This window comes from Thunnus maccoyii, chromosome 22, assembly GCF_910596095.1.
Source record: "Thunnus maccoyii chromosome 22, fThuMac1.1, whole genome shotgun sequence".
Classification (NCBI taxonomy): domain Eukaryota; kingdom Metazoa; phylum Chordata; class Actinopteri; order Scombriformes; family Scombridae; genus Thunnus; species Thunnus maccoyii.
The window spans coordinates 22,219,876-22,239,640 of record NC_056554.1 but is presented as its reverse complement, the minus strand read 5'-3'; the positions used below and the strand labels follow the sequence as shown (position 1 = coordinate 22,239,640).

Below are 19,765 nucleotides of genomic sequence, written 5' to 3'. Positions count from 1 at the left end.
ACAAAGATCAGAAAGATCAGGGACATTAAAGTCTACGTGTGCTTCAAACAAAGTACTTGTCAGGTCGTCACACAGAGTCTGAAAACTCCTCTAACATTTCACACCTTTCTGACCTCACAGTCGTTGAATCCAACAATTCAACTATTTCTGGAACCTTTGAAGCTTTTCTGTGTCACATGACAGTAAACTGAATTATTTGGGGATTTTGGACTGTTGATCAGACAAAACAAGACATTTGAAGACGACACCTTAAACTGCAAGAAATAAACATTTTTCAGTATTTTCATATTTTCTTACATTTTATGAACAACTAGTTGCCTCAAAACCTATATTACTGATAGTGAACTATGCTGATATTGCTAAACGTCAGATTTAACAAGCTGTGCAGATCTCCGCAGATTTGTATCAGGATGTTTCTTTTTTATGCACCACCACAAAATGTTGGACATTTTCAGATGAATTTCATTGGCATCAGCTTATTTTCAAATGTATTTATTTGAACTTTCCTCGTTGCTTAACACAATTCTATGTTTCGCTCTGATCAGATCCTCTTTATGATTCTCTTCGTCTCCTAGGAAGTTGGTGAAAAAGCGCTAATGTTTCAGGCTCTTTCTGATTGGAATAATCTAACTGTAAATATTGTTCGCTGTCATTAAGTGGTTGATTTAAAAATATTTTGTTCTCTTGAAACAAATTGCAAATCTAATTACTATTAAACTGAACTCAATCGTCTGAACAACCACCTGAACGAAATCCTGAATCCACCTTAAACTCATTTAAACTAATTTCAAGCTTTCTTTAAGTTTTAAGTTACTTTAAATGCTGTTACTTTTCCCCCATTAACAATGTTACGCTACTCACACTTTCAGCAATTCTATGACTTGGATCAACATGAAACTCAAGTTGAAAAATGAAAAAACTCCCAGAGTAGAAGTGAGCTATGACCAATCACTGTGCTTAAACTTTGGTCACATGGGCCGCTAATGGCAAAGATGCTGATTCTTAAGTTAAAGTTGGCATCTCTCAGTTTGTAGAGAAACTCAGGATAGAACAACACCGTTATTAAAGGCATGAAGAGACGAGTGGACACCACTGATATGCCTCTAAAACATGTTCAACACGATGCTGAGTGACTGCATCTGTGTTTTTTTAAGGAACTACCACGAGTGAAAGTTTGCCCACATTGCCCACACCAGTACGGCTTCTCTCCAGTGTGAATGCGTTGGTGCATTTTTAGAGTGCTTTCGTGAGAGAAAGTTTTCCCACATTGCCCACACCAGTATGGCTTCTGTCCAGTGTGAATGCGTTGGTGGCTTTTTAGATTACTGTCTGTAGTGAAAGTTCTCCCACATTGTTCACACCAGTATGGCTGCTCTGCAGTGTGAATGCGTTGGTGGCTTTTTAGAGTGCTGTCTTGAGAGAAAGTTTTACCACATTGTTCACACCAGTATGGCTTCTCTCCAGTGTGAATGCGTTGGTGGCTTTTTAGAGTACCGTCTTGAGAGAAAGTTTTCCCACATTGTTCACACCAGTACGGCTTCTCTCCAGTGTGAATGCGTTGGTGGCTTTTTAGATTACCGTCTTGAGAGAAAGTTTTCCCACATTGTTCACACCAGTATGGCTTCTCTCCAGTGTGAATGCGTTGGTGGGTTTTTAGATGACTGCCTCTAGTGAAGAATTTCCCACATTGGTCACACCAGTATGGCTTCTCTCCAGTGTGAATGCGTTGGTGCCTTTTTAGATGAGTGACTGTATTGAAAGCTTTCCCACACTGGTCACAGCTTGGACGTTTCTGTCCTGTATGAACTTTCTGATGAATCTTTAAATGTCTTGATGTCGTGAAGGCTTTGTCACAGTGCTGACAGCAGTGATGTTTGAGTCTCTGTCTTCCTGTTTGTTTCTATGACAACAGACAAACACACAGAGAAAGAGAGAGAGAGATGACATGGTAAAGTGAGTGATCTAAAACCATAAATAGAGTTGCATTATAGTAAATGTAGGACCCAGAGACAATCTGTGACACTTCAATTCTTCTTTCCCCTTTGTTTCATTGACAGCTGTACAGACTGGTGGAGCAGGTGGCGAATTGATGAATGATGAAAGCAGCTAAATGTAGCAGGCAACTATTGTTTGTTTGATTTTGTCATTTGAAGTATGAATTGAATTTATTATTTGAAGTTTTGCACTTGGCAGTTTATCTTTGCAATCATTTTTATATTTGTATTAAGTATTCATTTTGCCCTTTGTCTTAGTAGAGAGAGACAGTTCAGAGTAGTAAATGTTTACATTTGATTCAGTATGATTTTTTTTCCTTGAGACCTTAAGTGTCTACTGCAGTCAAATGGAAAGAGTAACTAAAAACAGCCATCTAGAATCAGATCTATGTATGAATTGAATTGAGAACTGATTATGATTCATAAATCGTTTTGAATCACAAATCGGTTGTGAATCAAATCGTGACCCTGATAATTGGAATCAAATTGAAATGTGAAATTTCCTGAATGGTGCACCTCTAATAACTATATCCCGCCTACTGTGAGGTATAACTGACGGCAGTGACATTAATTCAGAAGACAAAAACTGTACACAGAATAATCTTTTTACTTGTAACTCACCTGTACACTGTAATACTGTTGCAACTACCATCCTGACGACTGTGAAAACTGACAAATGATCTGATGTCCTTCTTTAAACAGAAACGTGTAAGGCCGGTATACTAAAAGCAAAACCTGTGCTCCCTGTGTTCAGATCCATCTGTATGGGACCGATAATGTACTTTTACTTAAGTAGGGTTTTCTATGCAGGAGTTTTACTTGTAATTGAGTATTTTTACATTGCCGTATTGGTACTTTTACTTAGGTAAAGGATCTGAATACTTCTTCCAACACTACAGATATGTTTGAAACATGGACTACATGCCACCTGTTAGCAGCGCTTAAGGCACAGTGAAGCTTAGTATCTGACATTAACTAGAAATCCTGTTCAGGAACATTTAAGATGTCTGATTTCAGTTTGTCTTTTGTTGTGTGCGCTCCCGCGAAAGGCGGGATTTTACATACGATGTATTGCGCATGCGCCATGCGCTGCGCGGGGGACCGCAAACATAAAGAAAACATTACAATATTATTTTCTAACTTTGTTCATATTACTCGCAACAAGGTGAAACCAGGAAACACTCAGACTTTTGTAGTTTTTACGCCCGAAAACTCCATGAAAACAAAGCCTGGAAGTGTTTTAGTTTCCTTTTTTTCAGACTTTATTTCAAACAAGATTGAGACACACGGACCCTCAAGACTCGTCCTCGTGTCTTTAGCCTCGTTACGAAGCCGTTTTATCATGAAATCATGAACACTGACCTGTTTATCATTGGTAGTACACGGTGAGCCTGATTCTTCCCTTTTAACGGGGTTGTCGGTTAGGTGCTCCGGGTTCTGGTTCACCTCCATTCTGCTCTTGTGGTCTTGTGGCGTCTCGCGGTTATTTGAACTTCGTTTGAGATGAACTGAGCCTTCGCTAAGCCCCGCCCTGCATGGTAACCGTTACTAAGGTGGCGGATTTAAAAAAAAAAACAAAAAACAAAAGGGATCCTTGATTTCCTTCACATAAATTATACTAGACTGCAGCTTTGGGACAAATGAATAATAAAGAATAATGAAGTAAAAGAAGTTTCTTAATAAAATAAAAAACTTATCTCTCAGAATACACCCTGTAAAACATATATTGTAAAGAGATTTGAAGTTTAACAGGATGTAATGTGTGTTTTTTGTAATTCCTGCCCTAAAACACTTTGAATTTTGGAAACTTCTTGTGGACTAAAAAAAAAGTGAATTTAAAGGACTTACCTTCTACTCTACTGACACCAGAAATAATGAAATGGTTTAATGTCAGTCCTTTCATTTTACTGGGAAAATGTTTTATTCATTGAAATAAATATTCAGCAAACAAACCACTATTTATTTCAAAAATGAACTAAAAACATCAGAAACCTATTGGGTAAAAAAGTCAAAAGAACAATTCATACCTTAAGATTTAATTGTATTGCTTGTCTTTTCTATTAATTTATGAATGTTTATGTACACTTACATTAGAATGAAAGTACAGAAGTATTTGTTGCAAAGTGTACTTAAAATGTCAAAAGTACTCATGGATTTTCTAATATTTATTATATATTATTGGAATATTAGTACTGAGTCATTGCAGCATTTTACTATGGTGAATGCAGAGCTAATTTTAAAGATTTATACTGTTGCATAGTCTCAATTAGTGTTTTACATTTAAAATGTTAATCTGAAAAGTGGCTAAAGCTGTGAAAGAAATGCAGTGGAGTAAAAATACAATAACACAATACAATACATAGAATTTGTTACAAAATTTAAAGAACTAATAGTAAAAAGGAACTCATCCTAGAGAATGGCTCTACTCAGGGTTTTATTTTATATCTTTTATGGTTTATTGTTTTACAACATTGAATTAAAGGATATTCGATGTGGATTTTTTTTTTACTGTGATCAACAGAAAAAGATCATTTAAGGACACAGTGAAAACAGATCTCTACAAAGTGATCTAAATTCATTACAAATGTAAAATACATGTAGTGGAGTAGAAAATACAACATTTCCCTCTGAAATATGGTGCAGAAGTCACAAAAATTGGAAATACTCAAGTACCTTTAAATTGTAGTTAAATGCAGTACCTGAGTACATGCGCTTATTTACATTTGAACATTGAAGCTGAACAATGAGGAGATGTGGACGACCCAGACTGTAATAATCTAAACCTGTTTACCGTCTCTGCTGCTGAGTGAACAAAGATCAGAAAGATCAGGGACATTAAAGTCTACGTGTGCTTCAAACAAAGTACTTGTCAGGTCGTCACACAGAGTCTGAAAACTCCTCTAACATTTCACACCTTTCTGACCTCACAGTCGTTGAATCCAACAATTCAACTATTTCTGGAACCTTTGAAGCTTTTCTGTGTCACATGACAGTAAACTGAATTATTTGGGGATTTTGGACTGTTGATCAGACAAAACAAGACATTTGAAGACGACACCTTAAACTGCAAGAAATAAACATTTTTCAGTATTTTCATATTTTCTTACATTTTATGAACAACTAGTTGCCTCAAAACCTATATTACTGATAGTGAACTATGCTGATATTGCTAAACGTCAGATTTAACAAGCTGTGCAGATCTCCGCAGATTTGTATCAGGATGTTTCTTTTTTATGCACCATCACAAAATGTTGGACATTTTCAGATGAATTTCATTGGCATCAGCTTATTTTCAAATGTATTTATTTGAACTTTCCTCGTTGCTTAACACAATTCTATGTTTCGCTCTGATCAGATCCTCTTTATGATTCTCTTCGTCTCCTAGGAAGTTGGTGAAAAAGCGCTAATGTTTCAGGCTCTTTCTGATTGGAATAATCTAACTGTAAATATTGTTCGCTGTCATTAAGTGGTTGATTTAAAAATATTTTGTTCTCTTGAAACAAATTGCAAATCTAATTACTATTAAACTGAACTCAATCGTCTGAACAACCACCTGAACGAAATCCTGAATCCACCTTAAACTCATTTAAACTAATTTCAAGCTTTCTTTAAGTTTTAAGTTACTTTAAATGCTGTTACTTTTCCCCCATTAACAATGTTACGCTACTCACACTTTCAGCAATTCTATGACTTGGATCAACATGAAACTCAAGTTGAAAAATGAAAAAACTCCCAGAGTAGAAGTGAGCTATGACCAATCACTGTGCTTAAACTTTGGTCACATGGGCCGCTAATGGCAAAGATGCTGATTCTTAAGTTAAAGTTGGCATCTCTCAGTTTGTAGAGAAACTCAGGATAGAACAACACCGTTATTAAAGGCATGAAGAGACGAGTGGACACCACTGATATGCCTCTAAAACATGTTCAACACGATGCTGAGTGACTGCATCTGTGTTTTTTTAAGGAACTACCACGAGTGAAAGTTTGCCCACATTGCCCACACCAGTACGGCTTCTCTCCAGTGTGAATGCGTTGGTGCATTTTTAGAGTGCTTTCGTGAGAGAAAGTTTTCCCACATTGCCCACACCAGTATGGCTTCTGTCCAGTGTGAATGCGTTGGTGGCTTTTTAGATTACTGTCTGTAGTGAAAGTTCTCCCACATTGTTCACACCAGTATGGCTGCTCTGCAGTGTGAATGCGTTGGTGGCTTTTTAGAGTGCTGTCTTGAGAGAAAGTTTTACCACATTGTTCACACCAGTATGGCTTCTCTCCAGTGTGAATGCGTTGGTGGCTTTTTAGAGTACCGTCTTGAGAGAAAGTTTTCCCACATTGTTCACACCAGTACGGCTTCTCTCCAGTGTGAATGCGTTGGTGGCTTTTTAGATTACCGTCTTGAGAGAAAGTTTTCCCACATTGTTCACACCAGTATGGCTTCTCTCCAGTGTGAATGCGTTGGTGGGTTTTTAGATGACTGCCTCTAGTGAAGAATTTCCCACATTGGTCACACCAGTATGGCTTCTCTCCAGTGTGAATGCGTTGGTGCCTTTTTAGATGAGTGACTGTATTGAAAGCTTTCCCACACTGGTCACAGCTTGGACGTTTCTGTCCTGTATGAACTTTCTGATGAATCTTTAAATGTCTTGATGTCGTGAAGGCTTTGTCACAGTGCTGACAGCAGTGATGTTTGAGTCTCTGTCTTCCTGTTTGTTTCTATGACAACAGACAAACACACAGAGAAAGAGAGAGAGAGATGACATGGTAAAGTGAGTGATCTAAAACCATAAATAGAGTTGCATTATAGTAAATGTAGGACCCAGAGACAATCTGTGACACTTCAATTCTTCTTTCCCCTTTGTTTCATTGACAGCTGTACAGACTGGTGGAGCAGGTGGCGAATTGATGAATGATGAAAGCAGCTAAATGTAGCAGGCAACTATTGTTTGTTTGATTTTGTCATTTGAAGTATGAATTGAATTTATTATTTGAAGTTTTGCACTTGGCAGTTTATCTTTGCAATCATTTTTATATTTGTATTAAGTATTCATTTTGCCCTTTGTCTTAGTAGAGAGAGACAGTTCAGAGTAGTAAATGTTTACATTTGATTCAGTATGATTTTTTTTCCTTGAGACCTTAAGTGTCTACTGCAGTCAAATGGAAAGAGTAACTAAAAACAGCCATCTAGAATCAGATCTATGTATGAATTGAATTGAGAACTGATTATGATTCATAAATCGTTTTGAATCACAAATCGGTTGTGAATCAAATCGTGACCCTGATAATTGGAATCAAATTGAAATGTGAAATTTCCTGAATGGTGCACCTCTAATAACTATATCCCGCCTACTGTGAGGTATAACTGACGGCAGTGACATTAATTCAGAAGACAAAAACTGTACACAGAATAATCTTTTTACTTGTAACTCACCTGTACACTGTAATACTGTTGCAACTACCATCCTGACGACTGTGAAAACTGACAAATGATCTGATGTCCTTCTTTAAACAGAAACGTGTAAGGCCGGTATACTAAAAGCAAAACCTGTGCTCCCTGTGTTCAGATCCATCTGTATGGGACCGATAATGTACTTTTACTTAAGTAGGGTTTTCTATGCAGGAGTTTTACTTGTAATTGAGTATTTTTACATTGCCGTATTGGTACTTTTACTTAGGTAAAGGATCTGAATACTTCTTCCAACACTACAGATATGTTTGAAACATGGACTACATGCCACCTGTTAGCAGCGCTTAAGGCACAGTGAAGCTTAGTATCTGACATTAACTAGAAATCCTGTTCAGGAACATTTAAGATGTCTGATTTCAGTTTGTCTTTTGTTGTGTGCGCTCCCGCGAAAGGCGGGATTTTACATACGATGTATTGCGCATGCGCCATGCGCTGCGCGGGGGACCGCAAACATAAAGAAAACATTACAATATTATTTTCTAACTTTGTTCATATTACTCGCAACAAGGTGAAACCAGGAAACACTCAGACTTTTGTAGTTTTTACGCCCGAAAACTCCATGAAAACAAAGCCTGGAAGTGTTTTAGTTTCCTTTTTTTCAGACTTTATTTCAAACAAGATTGAGACACACGGACCCTCAAGACTCGTCCTCGTGTCTTTAGCCTCGTTACGAAGCCGTTTTATCATGAAATCATGAACACTGACCTGTTTATCATTGGTAGTACACGGTGAGCCTGATTCTTCCCTTTTAACGGGGTTGTCGGTTAGGTGCTCCGGGTTCTGGTTCACCTCCATTCTGCTCTTGTGGTCTTGTGGCGTCTCGCGGTTATTTGAACTTCGTTTGAGATGAACTGAGCCTTCGCTAAGCCCCGCCCTGCATGGTAACCGTTACTAAGGTGGCGGATTTAAAAAAAAAAACAAAAAACAAAAGGGATCCTTGATTTCCTTCACATAAATTATACTAGACTGCAGCTTTGGGACAAATGAATAATAAAGAATAATGAAGTAAAAGAAGTTTCTTAATAAAATAAAAAACTTATCTCTCAGAATACACCCTGTAAAACATATATTGTAAAGAGATTTGAAGTTTAACAGGATGTAATGTGTGTTTTTTGTAATTCCTGCCCTAAAACACTTTGAATTTTGGAAACTTCTTGTGGACTAAAAAAAAAGTGAATTTAAAGGACTTACCTTCTACTCTACTGACACCAGAAATAATGAAATGGTTTAATGTCAGTCCTTTCATTTTACTGGGAAAATGTTTTATTCATTGAAATAAATATTCAGCAAACAAACCACTATTTATTTCAAAAATGAACTAAAAACATCAGAAACCTATTGGGTAAAAAAGTCAAAAGAACAATTCATACCTTAAGATTTAATTGTATTGCTTGTCTTTTCTATTAATTTATGAATGTTTATGTACACTTACATTAGAATGAAAGTACAGAAGTATTTGTTGCAAAGTGTACTTAAAATGTCAAAAGTACTCATGGATTTTCTAATATTTATTATATATTATTGGAATATTAGTACTGAGTCATTGCAGCATTTTACTATGGTGAATGCAGAGCTAATTTTAAAGATTTATACTGTTGCATAGTCTCAATTAGTGTTTTACATTTAAAATGTTAATCTGAAAAGTGGCTAAAGCTGTGAAAGAAATGCAGTGGAGTAAAAATACAATAACACAATACAATACATAGAATTTGTTACAAAATTTAAAGAACTAATAGTAAAAAGGAACTCATCCTAGAGAATGGCTCTACTCAGGGTTTTATTTTATATCTTTTATGGTTTATTGTTTTACAACATTGAATTAAAGGATATTCGATGTGGATTTTTTTTTTACTGTGATCAACAGAAAAAGATCATTTAAGGACACAGTGAAAACAGATCTCTACAAAGTGATCTAAATTCATTACAAATGTAAAATACATGTAGTGGAGTAGAAAATACAACATTTCCCTCTGAAATATGGTGCAGAAGTCACAAAAATTGGAAATACTCAAGTACCTTTAAATTGTAGTTAAATGCAGTACCTGAGTACATGCGCTTATTTACATTTGAACATTGAAGCTGAACAATGAGGAGATGTGGACGACCCAGACTGTAATAATCTAAACCTGTTTACCGTCTCTGCTGCTGAGTGAACAAAGATCAGAAAGATCAGGGACATTAAAGTCTACGTGTGCTTCAAACAAAGTACTTGTCAGGTCGTCACACAGAGTCTGAAAACTCCTCTAACATTTCACACCTTTCTGACCTCACAGTCGTTGAATCCAACAATTCAACTATTTCTGGAACCTTTGAAGCTTTTCTGTGTCACATGACAGTAAACTGAATTATTTGGGGATTTTGGACTGTTGATCAGACAAAACAAGACATTTGAAGACGACACCTTAAACTGCAAGAAATAAACATTTTTCAGTATTTTCATATTTTCTTACATTTTATGAACAACTAGTTGCCTCAAAACCTATATTACTGATAGTGAACTATGCTGATATTGCTAAACGTCAGATTTAACAAGCTGTGCAGATCTCCGCAGATTTGTATCAGGATGTTTCTTTTTTATGCACCATCACAAAATGTTGGACATTTTCAGATGAATTTCATTGGCATCAGCTTATTTTCAAATGTATTTATTTGAACTTTCCTCGTTGCTTAACACAATTCTATGTTTCGCTCTGATCAGATCCTCTTTATGATTCTCTTCGTCTCCTAGGAAGTTGGTGAAAAAGCGCTAATGTTTCAGGCTCTTTCTGATTGGAATAATCTAACTGTAAATATTGTTCGCTGTCATTAAGTGGTTGATTTAAAAATATTTTGTTCTCTTGAAACAAATTGCAAATCTAATTACTATTAAACTGAACTCAATCGTCTGAACAACCACCTGAACGAAATCCTGAATCCACCTTAAACTCATTTAAACTAATTTCAAGCTTTCTTTAAGTTTTAAGTTACTTTAAATGCTGTTACTTTTCCCCCATTAACAATGTTACGCTACTCACACTTTCAGCAATTCTATGACTTGGATCAACATGAAACTCAAGTTGAAAAATGAAAAAACTCCCAGAGTAGAAGTGAGCTATGACCAATCACTGTGCTTAAACTTTGGTCACATGGGCCGCTAATGGCAAAGATGCTGATTCTTAAGTTAAAGTTGGCATCTCTCAGTTTGTAGAGAAACTCAGGATAGAACAACACCGTTATTAAAGGCATGAAGAGACGAGTGGACACCACTGATATGCCTCTAAAACATGTTCAACACGATGCTGAGTGACTGCATCTGTGTTTTTTTAAGGAACTACCACGAGTGAAAGTTTGCCCACATTGCCCACACCAGTACGGCTTCTCTCCAGTGTGAATGCGTTGGTGCATTTTTAGAGTGCTTTCGTGAGAGAAAGTTTTCCCACATTGCCCACACCAGTATGGCTTCTGTCCAGTGTGAATGCGTTGGTGGCTTTTTAGATTACTGTCTGTAGTGAAAGTTCTCCCACATTGTTCACACCAGTATGGCTGCTCTGCAGTGTGAATGCGTTGGTGGCTTTTTAGAGTGCTGTCTTGAGAGAAAGTTTTACCACATTGTTCACACCAGTATGGCTTCTCTCCAGTGTGAATGCGTTGGTGGCTTTTTAGAGTACCGTCTTGAGAGAAAGTTTTCCCACATTGTTCACACCAGTACGGCTTCTCTCCAGTGTGAATGCGTTGGTGGCTTTTTAGATTACCGTCTTGAGAGAAAGTTTTCCCACATTGTTCACACCAGTATGGCTTCTCTCCAGTGTGAATGCGTTGGTGGGTTTTTAGATGACTGCCTCTAGTGAAGAATTTCCCACATTGGTCACACCAGTATGGCTTCTCTCCAGTGTGAATGCGTTGGTGCCTTTTTAGATGAGTGACTGTATTGAAAGCTTTCCCACACTGGTCACAGCTTGGACGTTTCTGTCCTGTATGAACTTTCTGATGAATCTTTAAATGTCTTGATGTCGTGAAGGCTTTGTCACAGTGCTGACAGCAGTGATGTTTGAGTCTCTGTCTTCCTGTTTGTTTCTATGACAACAGACAAACACACAGAGAAAGAGAGAGAGAGATGACATGGTAAAGTGAGTGATCTAAAACCATAAATAGAGTTGCATTATAGTAAATGTAGGACCCAGAGACAATCTGTGACACTTCAATTCTTCTTTCCCCTTTGTTTCATTGACAGCTGTACAGACTGGTGGAGCAGGTGGCGAATTGATGAATGATGAAAGCAGCTAAATGTAGCAGGCAACTATTGTTTGTTTGATTTTGTCATTTGAAGTATGAATTGAATTTATTATTTGAAGTTTTGCACTTGGCAGTTTATCTTTGCAATCATTTTTATATTTGTATTAAGTATTCATTTTGCCCTTTGTCTTAGTAGAGAGAGACAGTTCAGAGTAGTAAATGTTTACATTTGATTCAGTATGATTTTTTTTCCTTGAGACCTTAAGTGTCTACTGCAGTCAAATGGAAAGAGTAACTAAAAACAGCCATCTAGAATCAGATCTATGTATGAATTGAATTGAGAACTGATTATGATTCATAAATCGTTTTGAATCACAAATCGGTTGTGAATCAAATCGTGACCCTGATAATTGGAATCAAATTGAAATGTGAAATTTCCTGAATGGTGCACCTCTAATAACTATATCCCGCCTACTGTGAGGTGTAACTGACGGCAGTGACATTAATGCAAAGACAAAACTGTACACAGAATAATCTTTTTACTTGTAACTCACCTGTACACTGTAATGCTGTTGCAACTACCATCCTGATGACTGTGAAAACTGACAAATGATCTGATGTCCTTCTTTAAACAGAAACGTGTAAGGCCGGTATACTAAAAGCAAAACCTGTGCTCCCTGTGTTCAGATCCATCTGTATGGGACCGATAATGTACTTTTACTTAAGTAGGGTTTTTCATGCAGGAGTTTTACTTGTAATTGAGTATTTTTACATTGCTGTATTGGTACTTTTACTTAGGTAAAGGATCTGAATACTTCTTCCAACACTACAGATATGTTTGAAACATGGACTATCTACCACGTGTTAGCAGCGCTGAAGGCACAGTGAAGCTCAGTATCTGTCATTTACGAGAAATCCTGTTCAGAAACATTTAAAATGTCTTATTACAGTTTGTCTTTTGTTGTGCGCGCTCCCGCGAAAGGCGGGATTTTACTACGATGTACTGCGCGTGCGCAACGCGGGGGAACGTAAAAGTCCTCAAACCTAGAACGTTATTTTCTAACTTTGTTCATATTACTCGCAACAAGGTGAAACCAGAAAACACCGAGACCTTTTGTAGTTTTTACGCCCGACAAACTCCGTGAACACAAAGCCCGGAAGTGTTTTAGTTTTCTATTTTTTTCTTTCAAACAACAGAATGAGACACATGGACCCTCGTGACTCGTTCTCGTGTCTTTGGTCTCATCATGAAGTCATGAACACTGACCTGTTTATCGGTGGTAGCACAGGGTGAGCCTGATTCTTCCCTTTTAACAGGGTTGTTGGTAAGGTGCTCTGGGTTCTGGTTCTCCTCCATTCTGCTCTTGTGGTGGCCCTGGACGTAGAAATTCAGCAGGACTGTCTCTGACTGAGGGACTGCTTCTCTGTCCAGTCAAAAATATCACCTCCGTGTTCTCGCGATATCACAGCGTCTCGCGGTCACTTGGAGCTCGTGTGAGATGAACTGAACCTTCGCTAAGCCCCGCCCTGCATAGTTACCGTTACTAAGGTGGCGGATTTTTTTAAAAATCAAAATGGCTTCTTGATTTCCTTCAGATAAATTATACTGGACTGCAGCGTTGGGACAAATGAATAATAAACAATAATGAGGTAAAAGAAGTTTCTTATAAACTAATTTCTCAGAATACACCCTGTAAAAACATAAGTTGCACAAAGATTTGAAGTTTAACAGCATGTAATGTGTGTTTTTTGTAATTGCTGACTTGGAAAAACTTGAATTTTGAAAACTTCCTGTGGACTAAAAAAACTTTTACTGTGAATTTAAAGAACTTAAAAGGACTTACCTTCTACTCTACTGACACTAGAAACAACAACATATTTAATATTTTACTCATAAAAGTAAATGTTGAGCAAATAAAACAACTATTTATTTATTTAAATAATGAACTAAAAACATCAGAAACTTATTGAAAAACAGTCAAAAGAACAATTCATACCTTAAAATGTTGAATATTAGTACTGATTCATTGCAGCATTTTAATATAGTGAATGCAGAGCTAATTTTAAAGATTTATACTGTTGCATAGTCTCAATTAATGTTTTACATTTAAAATATTGACCTGAAAAGCAGCTACAGCTGTGACATAAATTTAGTGGAGTAAAAATACAATAACACAATACAATAAAAAGTGTTTGTTACGAAATTGAAAGCTTTAAAAGTAAAAGTACTCATTCTTGAGAATGGCTCCACTCAGTGTTTCACTAAATATCTTTTATAGTATTGCCTTCTTGCCTTCTCTTTCAGCTCATTCAGAGCCATCCTAAAATGTCCCGTGGAATTGATATTCAAGCCTAAATATGTCAAATGTTTTGTATGCTCAATTTATATATTTCCTAATGTGAATTTATTTTTCAGGGAATTGGTTTGTTTTTCAAGGGTCAATATTTTGGTCTTCTCCATTTTTACAGTTAGTGCTCATGCTTGACTGAACTTGTGGAGGATGTCCAGGCTCTGCTGTAAGGCCTCTTTGGAGGGAGACAAGAGAACCAGGTCATCAGCAAACATCAGACATTTGACCTCTGTGTCCTGCAGAGTCACACCAGGAGCTGTGGATGTTTGCAGTTGTTCTGCAAATGTATTTATATATATGTTGAAGAAGGTTGGGCTCAAATTGCAGCCCTGTTTCACCCCATGATACTATTTGATGGCTCTTTTGTTTCCATTGTAGGATAAAGTCCCTGCATGTTTTGAAGGCAGACAGCACAAGCCTCAAAGAACAGATGAGCTCTTTCTTCAACGCCCCAGGAATGCTGGCCAATAAAGTGAGAGTTCCAAACTCCTCACTGACCAGACCATCTAAACAACCTCCTGCAAACAGAAAGGATGAGATAAGGAACCCCCATCTCCTGGATGGTCACCAAACCAGGCCACTGACCCAAACCATCTTTGATCCTTCAAGCTACAAGAGCCAGCAAGATAGGAAGACCAATTCAAACCCTGGTGTGAATTGATAGTACCATTTGGATAAAAGAACCCCACCATTAGTTATCATAACTCACCTCTAAGAGCCAGTCTCACATAGAGACGAACTGGCACCAACTTTAATCCCACTTGGATTTTGATTTTGAGGACTTGAGTGACCAAGCCAAGAACTGATCACTGGGCAAACCAGCATAAGGCACAAGACATGCTGCACAGTATGCCATGCCCCAGTGACATACAGACACTCACAGACATTTACCTGAACACACACACACACACACACACCCTCAAATGGCATGGGCCCCTGCCGTTTGAAGTCAGACCAAAGAGGATTAAAATACAGTTTGTATGGAATCCCAGTCTGACCTCTGACATCATTGGCACCAAAGACATCACAGCCTCCTTCAGCTCTCTCCAACCTCTTGTTTAGATTAAATTAATTAAAATGAAACCATAACCTCCTTGTTAGTGATTTCATGATGCGTTTGACTTCTTCAGTCTGAAGTGGCTCCGTGTTTAAACTTCCAATTAACATAATTAAAATAGTAATAATGAAAAAGAAAGTAATGACCTGTCTGCTTAATGGAAAGGCAAACTCATGATGGAAGGATGAAAGATAAACTAATTTTTTGTTGTTTCCTAAAAGTTTGGGAAAAGTTTTTTTTTGTTCTAACAGCGGAGGATGCTCTTTATTATGCATCAACACAAAACGTTAAGACACATTCAGATGAATTTCATTGGTATCAGCTTATTTTCAAATGCATTCATCTTAATCTTCCTTGTTGCTTAAAACAATTCTTTGTTTCGCTCTAATCAGATCCTCTTTATGAATCTCTTTGTCTCCTTGGGAGTTGGTAACAATTTATGTTTCAGGCTCTTTCTGATTGGAATAATTTAACTGTATTTGTTCGTTCCTGTTCATCACATCCGTGTTCTCGCGACCTCACAGCATCTCGCGGTCATTTGAATTTAGTTTGAGATGAACTGCATAGTTACCGTTACTAAGGTGGCGGATTAAAAAAAAAAAAAAAGAAAAGAAAAAATCAAAATGGCTCTTTGATTTCCTTCAGATAAATCATACTGGACTGCAGCTTTGGGACAAAAGAATAATACAGAATAATGAGGTAAAAGAAGTTTCTTATAAACTAATTTCTCAGAATACACCCTGTACAAACATATTTTGTAGAAAGATTTGAAGTTTAGAAATATTCAGCAAACAAACCGTCATTTATTTATTTAAAAAAACATCAGCTAAACACATCAGAAACCTATTGAAATAAAGTCAAAAGAACAATTCATACCTTAACATTTTATTTGTATTGCTTGTCTTTTCTATTCATGTATGAATGTTTATGAACACTTAAACTAGAATAAAAGTACAGAAGTATTTGTTGCAAAATATACTTAAAAAGTCAAAAGTGCTCATTATACAAAGTGGTTTTCTAATATTTATTATTAGTGCTGATTCATTGCAGCATTTTAATATGGTGAATGCAGAACTAATTTTAAAGATTTATACTGTACAAGTATACAAGTATTTGTTACAAATTTCTTTACTGTGATCGACAGAAAACGATCCTTTAATGTCACAGTGAAAACAGATCTATACAAAGTGATCTAAATTCATTACAAATATAAAGAATATATGTAAAATACATGTAGTGGGGTAGAAAATACAACATTTCCCTCTGAAATATGGTGCAGTAGAAGTAACAAAAATTAGAAATACTCAAGTAAAGTACTTTTAAATTGTAGTTAAATGCAGTACTTGAGTACATGTGCTTATTTACATTTGTGCACTGAAGCAGAACAATGAGGAAATGTGGACGACTCAGACTGTAATGATCTAAACCTGTTTGCCATCTCTGCTGCTGAGTGAACAAAGATCAGAAAGATCAGGGACATTAAAGTCCAAGTGTGCTTCAAACAAAGTATTTATCAGTAAACAGTAACAGGCAACTGAATTATTTGGACTGTTGATCAGACAAAACAAGACATATTTATATTTTCTGACATTTTATGAACAACTAATTTCCTCAAAACTTATAATACTGATAGTGAACTATGCTGACATTGTTCAGTGTCAGATTTAACAGGTTGTGCAGATCTCTGCAGCTTTATACCAGGATGTTCTTTTTTATGCACCATCACAAAATGTTGGACACATTCAGATGAATTTCATTGGCATCAGCTTATTTTCAAATACATTCATCTTAATTTTCCTTGTTATTTAAAACAATTCTATGTTTCGCTCTGATCAGATCCTCCTTATGATTCTCTTTGTCTCCTAGGAAATTGTTGAAAAAGCGCTAATGTTTCAGGCTCTTTCTGATTGGAATAATTTAACTGTAAATATTGTTCGCTGTCATTAAGTGGTTGATTTAAAAATATTTTGTTCTCTTGAAACAAATTGCACGTTTTCAAAATCTAATTACTATTAAACTGAATTCAATCGTCTGAACAACCACCAGAAAGAAATCCTGAATCCACCTTAAACTCATTTAAACTAATTTCAAGCTTTCTTTAAGTTACTTTAAATGCTGTTACTTTTCCCCCATTAACAATGTTACGCTACTCACACTTTCAGCAATTCTATGACTTGGATCAACATGAAACTCAAGTTGAAAAATGAAAAAACTCCCAGAGTAGAAGTGAGCTATGACCAATCACTGTGCTTAAAAATTGGTCACATGGGCCGCTAATGGCATAGATGCTGGTTCTTAAGTTAAAGTTGGCATCTCTCAGTTTGTAGAGAAACTCAGGATAAAACAACACCGTTATTAAAGGCATGAAGAGACGAGTGGACACCACTGATCTGCCTCTAAAACATGTTCAACACGATGCTGAGTGACTGCATCTGTGTTTTTTTAAGGAACTACCATGAGTGAAAGTTTTCCCACATTGCTCACACTCGTACGGCTTCTCTCCAGTGTGAATGCGTTGGTGGCTTTTTAGCCATCTGTCTGTAGTGAAAGTTTTCCCACATTGTTCACAGTTGTATGGTTTCTCTCCAGTGTGAATGCGTTGGTGGATTTTTAGATCACTGCCTGTAGTGAAAGTTCTCCCACATTGCTCACAGCTGTATGGTTTCTCTCCAGTATGAATGCGTTGGTGCCGTTTTAGATTACCTTCTATAGTGAAAGTTTTCCCACATTCATCACAGTAGTGCGGTTTCTCTCCAGTGTGAATGCGTTGGTGGATTTTTAGATGACTGCCTCTAGTGAAGAATTTCCCACATTGGTCACACCAGTACGGCTTCTCTCCAGTGTGAATGCGTTGGTGGATTTCTAGACCACTGCCTGTAGTGAAAGTTCTCCCACATTGCTCACAGCTGTATGGTTTCTCTCCAGTATGAATGCGTTGGTGCCGTTTTAGATTACCTTCTATAGTGAAAGTTTTCCCACATTGGTCACAGTAGTGCGGTTTCTCTCCAGTGTGAATGCGTTGGTGGGTTTTTAGATGACTGCCTCTAGTGAAGAATTTCCCACATTGGTCACACCAGTACGGCTTCTCTCGAGTGTGAATGCGTTGGTGGATTTTTAGACCACTGCCTGTAGTGAAAGTTCTCCCACATTGCTCACAGCTGTACGGTTTCTCTCCGGTGTGAATGCGTTGGTGGATTTTTAGATCACTGCCTGTAGTGAAAGTTCTTCCACATTGCTCACACTCGTACGGCTTCTCTCCATTGTGAATGCGTTGGTGCCGTTTTAGATTACTGTCTGTAGTGAAAGCTTTCCCACATTTGTCACAGCTGTACGGCTTCTCTCCAGTGTGAATATGTTGGTGGATTTTTAGACTACTATCGTGAGAGAAAGTTTTCCCACATTTCTCACACCAGTACGGCTTCTCTCCAGTGTGAATACGTTGGTGGACTTTTAGATGACTGACTGTATTGAAAGCTTTCCCACACTGGTCACAGCTTGGACGTTTCTCTCCTGTATGAACTTTCTGATGAATCTTTAAATGTCTTGATGTCGTGAAGGCTTTGTCACAGTGCTGACAGCAGTGATGTTTGAGTCCTTTTCTTCCTGTTTGTTTCTATGACAACAGACAAACACACAGAGAAAGAGAGAGAGAGATGACATGGTGGAGCAAGTGATCTAAAACTATAAAATGTTACATTAATGGTAAATGTAGGACCCACAGTGTTTGAAGCTTGCCACAGACTAAGTCAGGATATCTAGACCTCTCCTGACCTTTGTGTAAACAGTATTAGTTTTTCCCCATTCAGTAAAATGAAATATGAACATTGACAGTCAAAAAAATGAGAAAAACAAAACAATCAGACAATTGCAGACAGATTGATAAATAGATCTAGGACAGCTAACATCAGAATTTGAGTACATTTTTGCCATTTTTTTCTGGAGTGAAGTAGAGACGACTAATAAATGTAAAGCGCTGCAAATGGAGGAGTAAATGCGATCAATAATGAGATCCTACATAGTGTCCATACATGTCAACATTGGGCTTTGAAAATAACGGTGACTTTCTTGGACCCCACCTGACCATCATTTTTGAATTATGAAAAGGCTTTCCTCTCTTGGCTTTTTGTAGGTGTCTCATTCGTTTCGTTAAGGTACAATTACTGAGGTCAACATTTTAACAGCTTAAGAAATCATCATGTTAATTAAAGCTGCAAGCAGCGATGACCGGGCCTTCGCACCCTTGCGCACGTCAGTGCGTGGCGAAGTTGAAGGGCTTCTGTCACAGGCATCTAGATGTTTTCAGACCTGGGCTGACAGGTCGGACTTAAACATGAAAAGTTTGGTGCAGACTGGAGCATTTACAATAAAGTTATAGCAACTTCTTCTGTCATGGCGAAACATCAAATCTCAACAGTGCGAGGATGAGAATTTTCTGCAGGGTGAGACATGTCTGGCTGTCTTGCTCACACCTGTGTCAAAACGATGTTTCTTTTGATTATTCCTTTTGCTTCAGATTTACTGAGTGTACTGATATCCACATAAATGTTATCATAAAATTCATATTTTCAAATATGCACAGCATTTCATATATCTGAATATCTATAGTCTCCCTACTGTGAGGTGTAAATGACTGCTGTGACATTAATGCAGAACACAAATCTGTACACAGAATAACCTTCTTACTTGTAAC

At 37.2% G+C, this 19,765-nt stretch overlaps 2 protein-coding genes across 2 annotated transcripts in view; both read right to left on the bottom strand.

Annotated features, from left to right (window-relative positions):
* Window positions 1-476: 476 nt before the first annotated feature.
* The window catches only part of LOC121889978 (zinc finger protein 850-like), a 32,374-nt gene continuing 13,085 nt past the window's right edge, over window positions 477-19,765 (bottom strand). The window contains exons 5-12 of the mRNA XM_042402225.1: window positions 17,490-18,688; window positions 12,935-13,091; window positions 12,616-12,670; window positions 10,791-11,105; window positions 8,161-8,342; window positions 5,926-6,704; window positions 3,357-3,537; window positions 477-1,900 (exon numbers count right to left, since the gene is read on the bottom strand). Coding sequence (XP_042258159.1) covers window positions 1,115-1,900; window positions 3,357-3,537; window positions 5,926-6,704; window positions 8,161-8,342; window positions 10,791-11,105; window positions 12,616-12,670; window positions 12,935-13,091; window positions 17,490-18,688 — 3,654 coding nt within the window. The 3' untranslated portion in view covers window positions 477-1,114. The remainder of the gene's footprint in view (window positions 1,901-3,356; window positions 3,538-5,925; window positions 6,705-8,160; window positions 8,343-10,790; window positions 11,106-12,615; window positions 12,671-12,934; window positions 13,092-17,489; window positions 18,689-19,765) is intronic.
* On the bottom strand, window positions 10,085-13,111 carry LOC121889709 (zinc finger protein 239-like). Its single transcript, XM_042401880.1, has 2 exons — window positions 12,935-13,111; window positions 10,085-11,508 (listed from the first exon to the last, which is right to left on the bottom strand). Exons 1-2 carry the CDS (start codon window positions 13,022-13,024, stop codon window positions 10,723-10,725), a joined length of 876 nt encoding a protein of 291 aa, XP_042257814.1. The 5' UTR covers window positions 13,025-13,111; the 3' UTR covers window positions 10,085-10,722.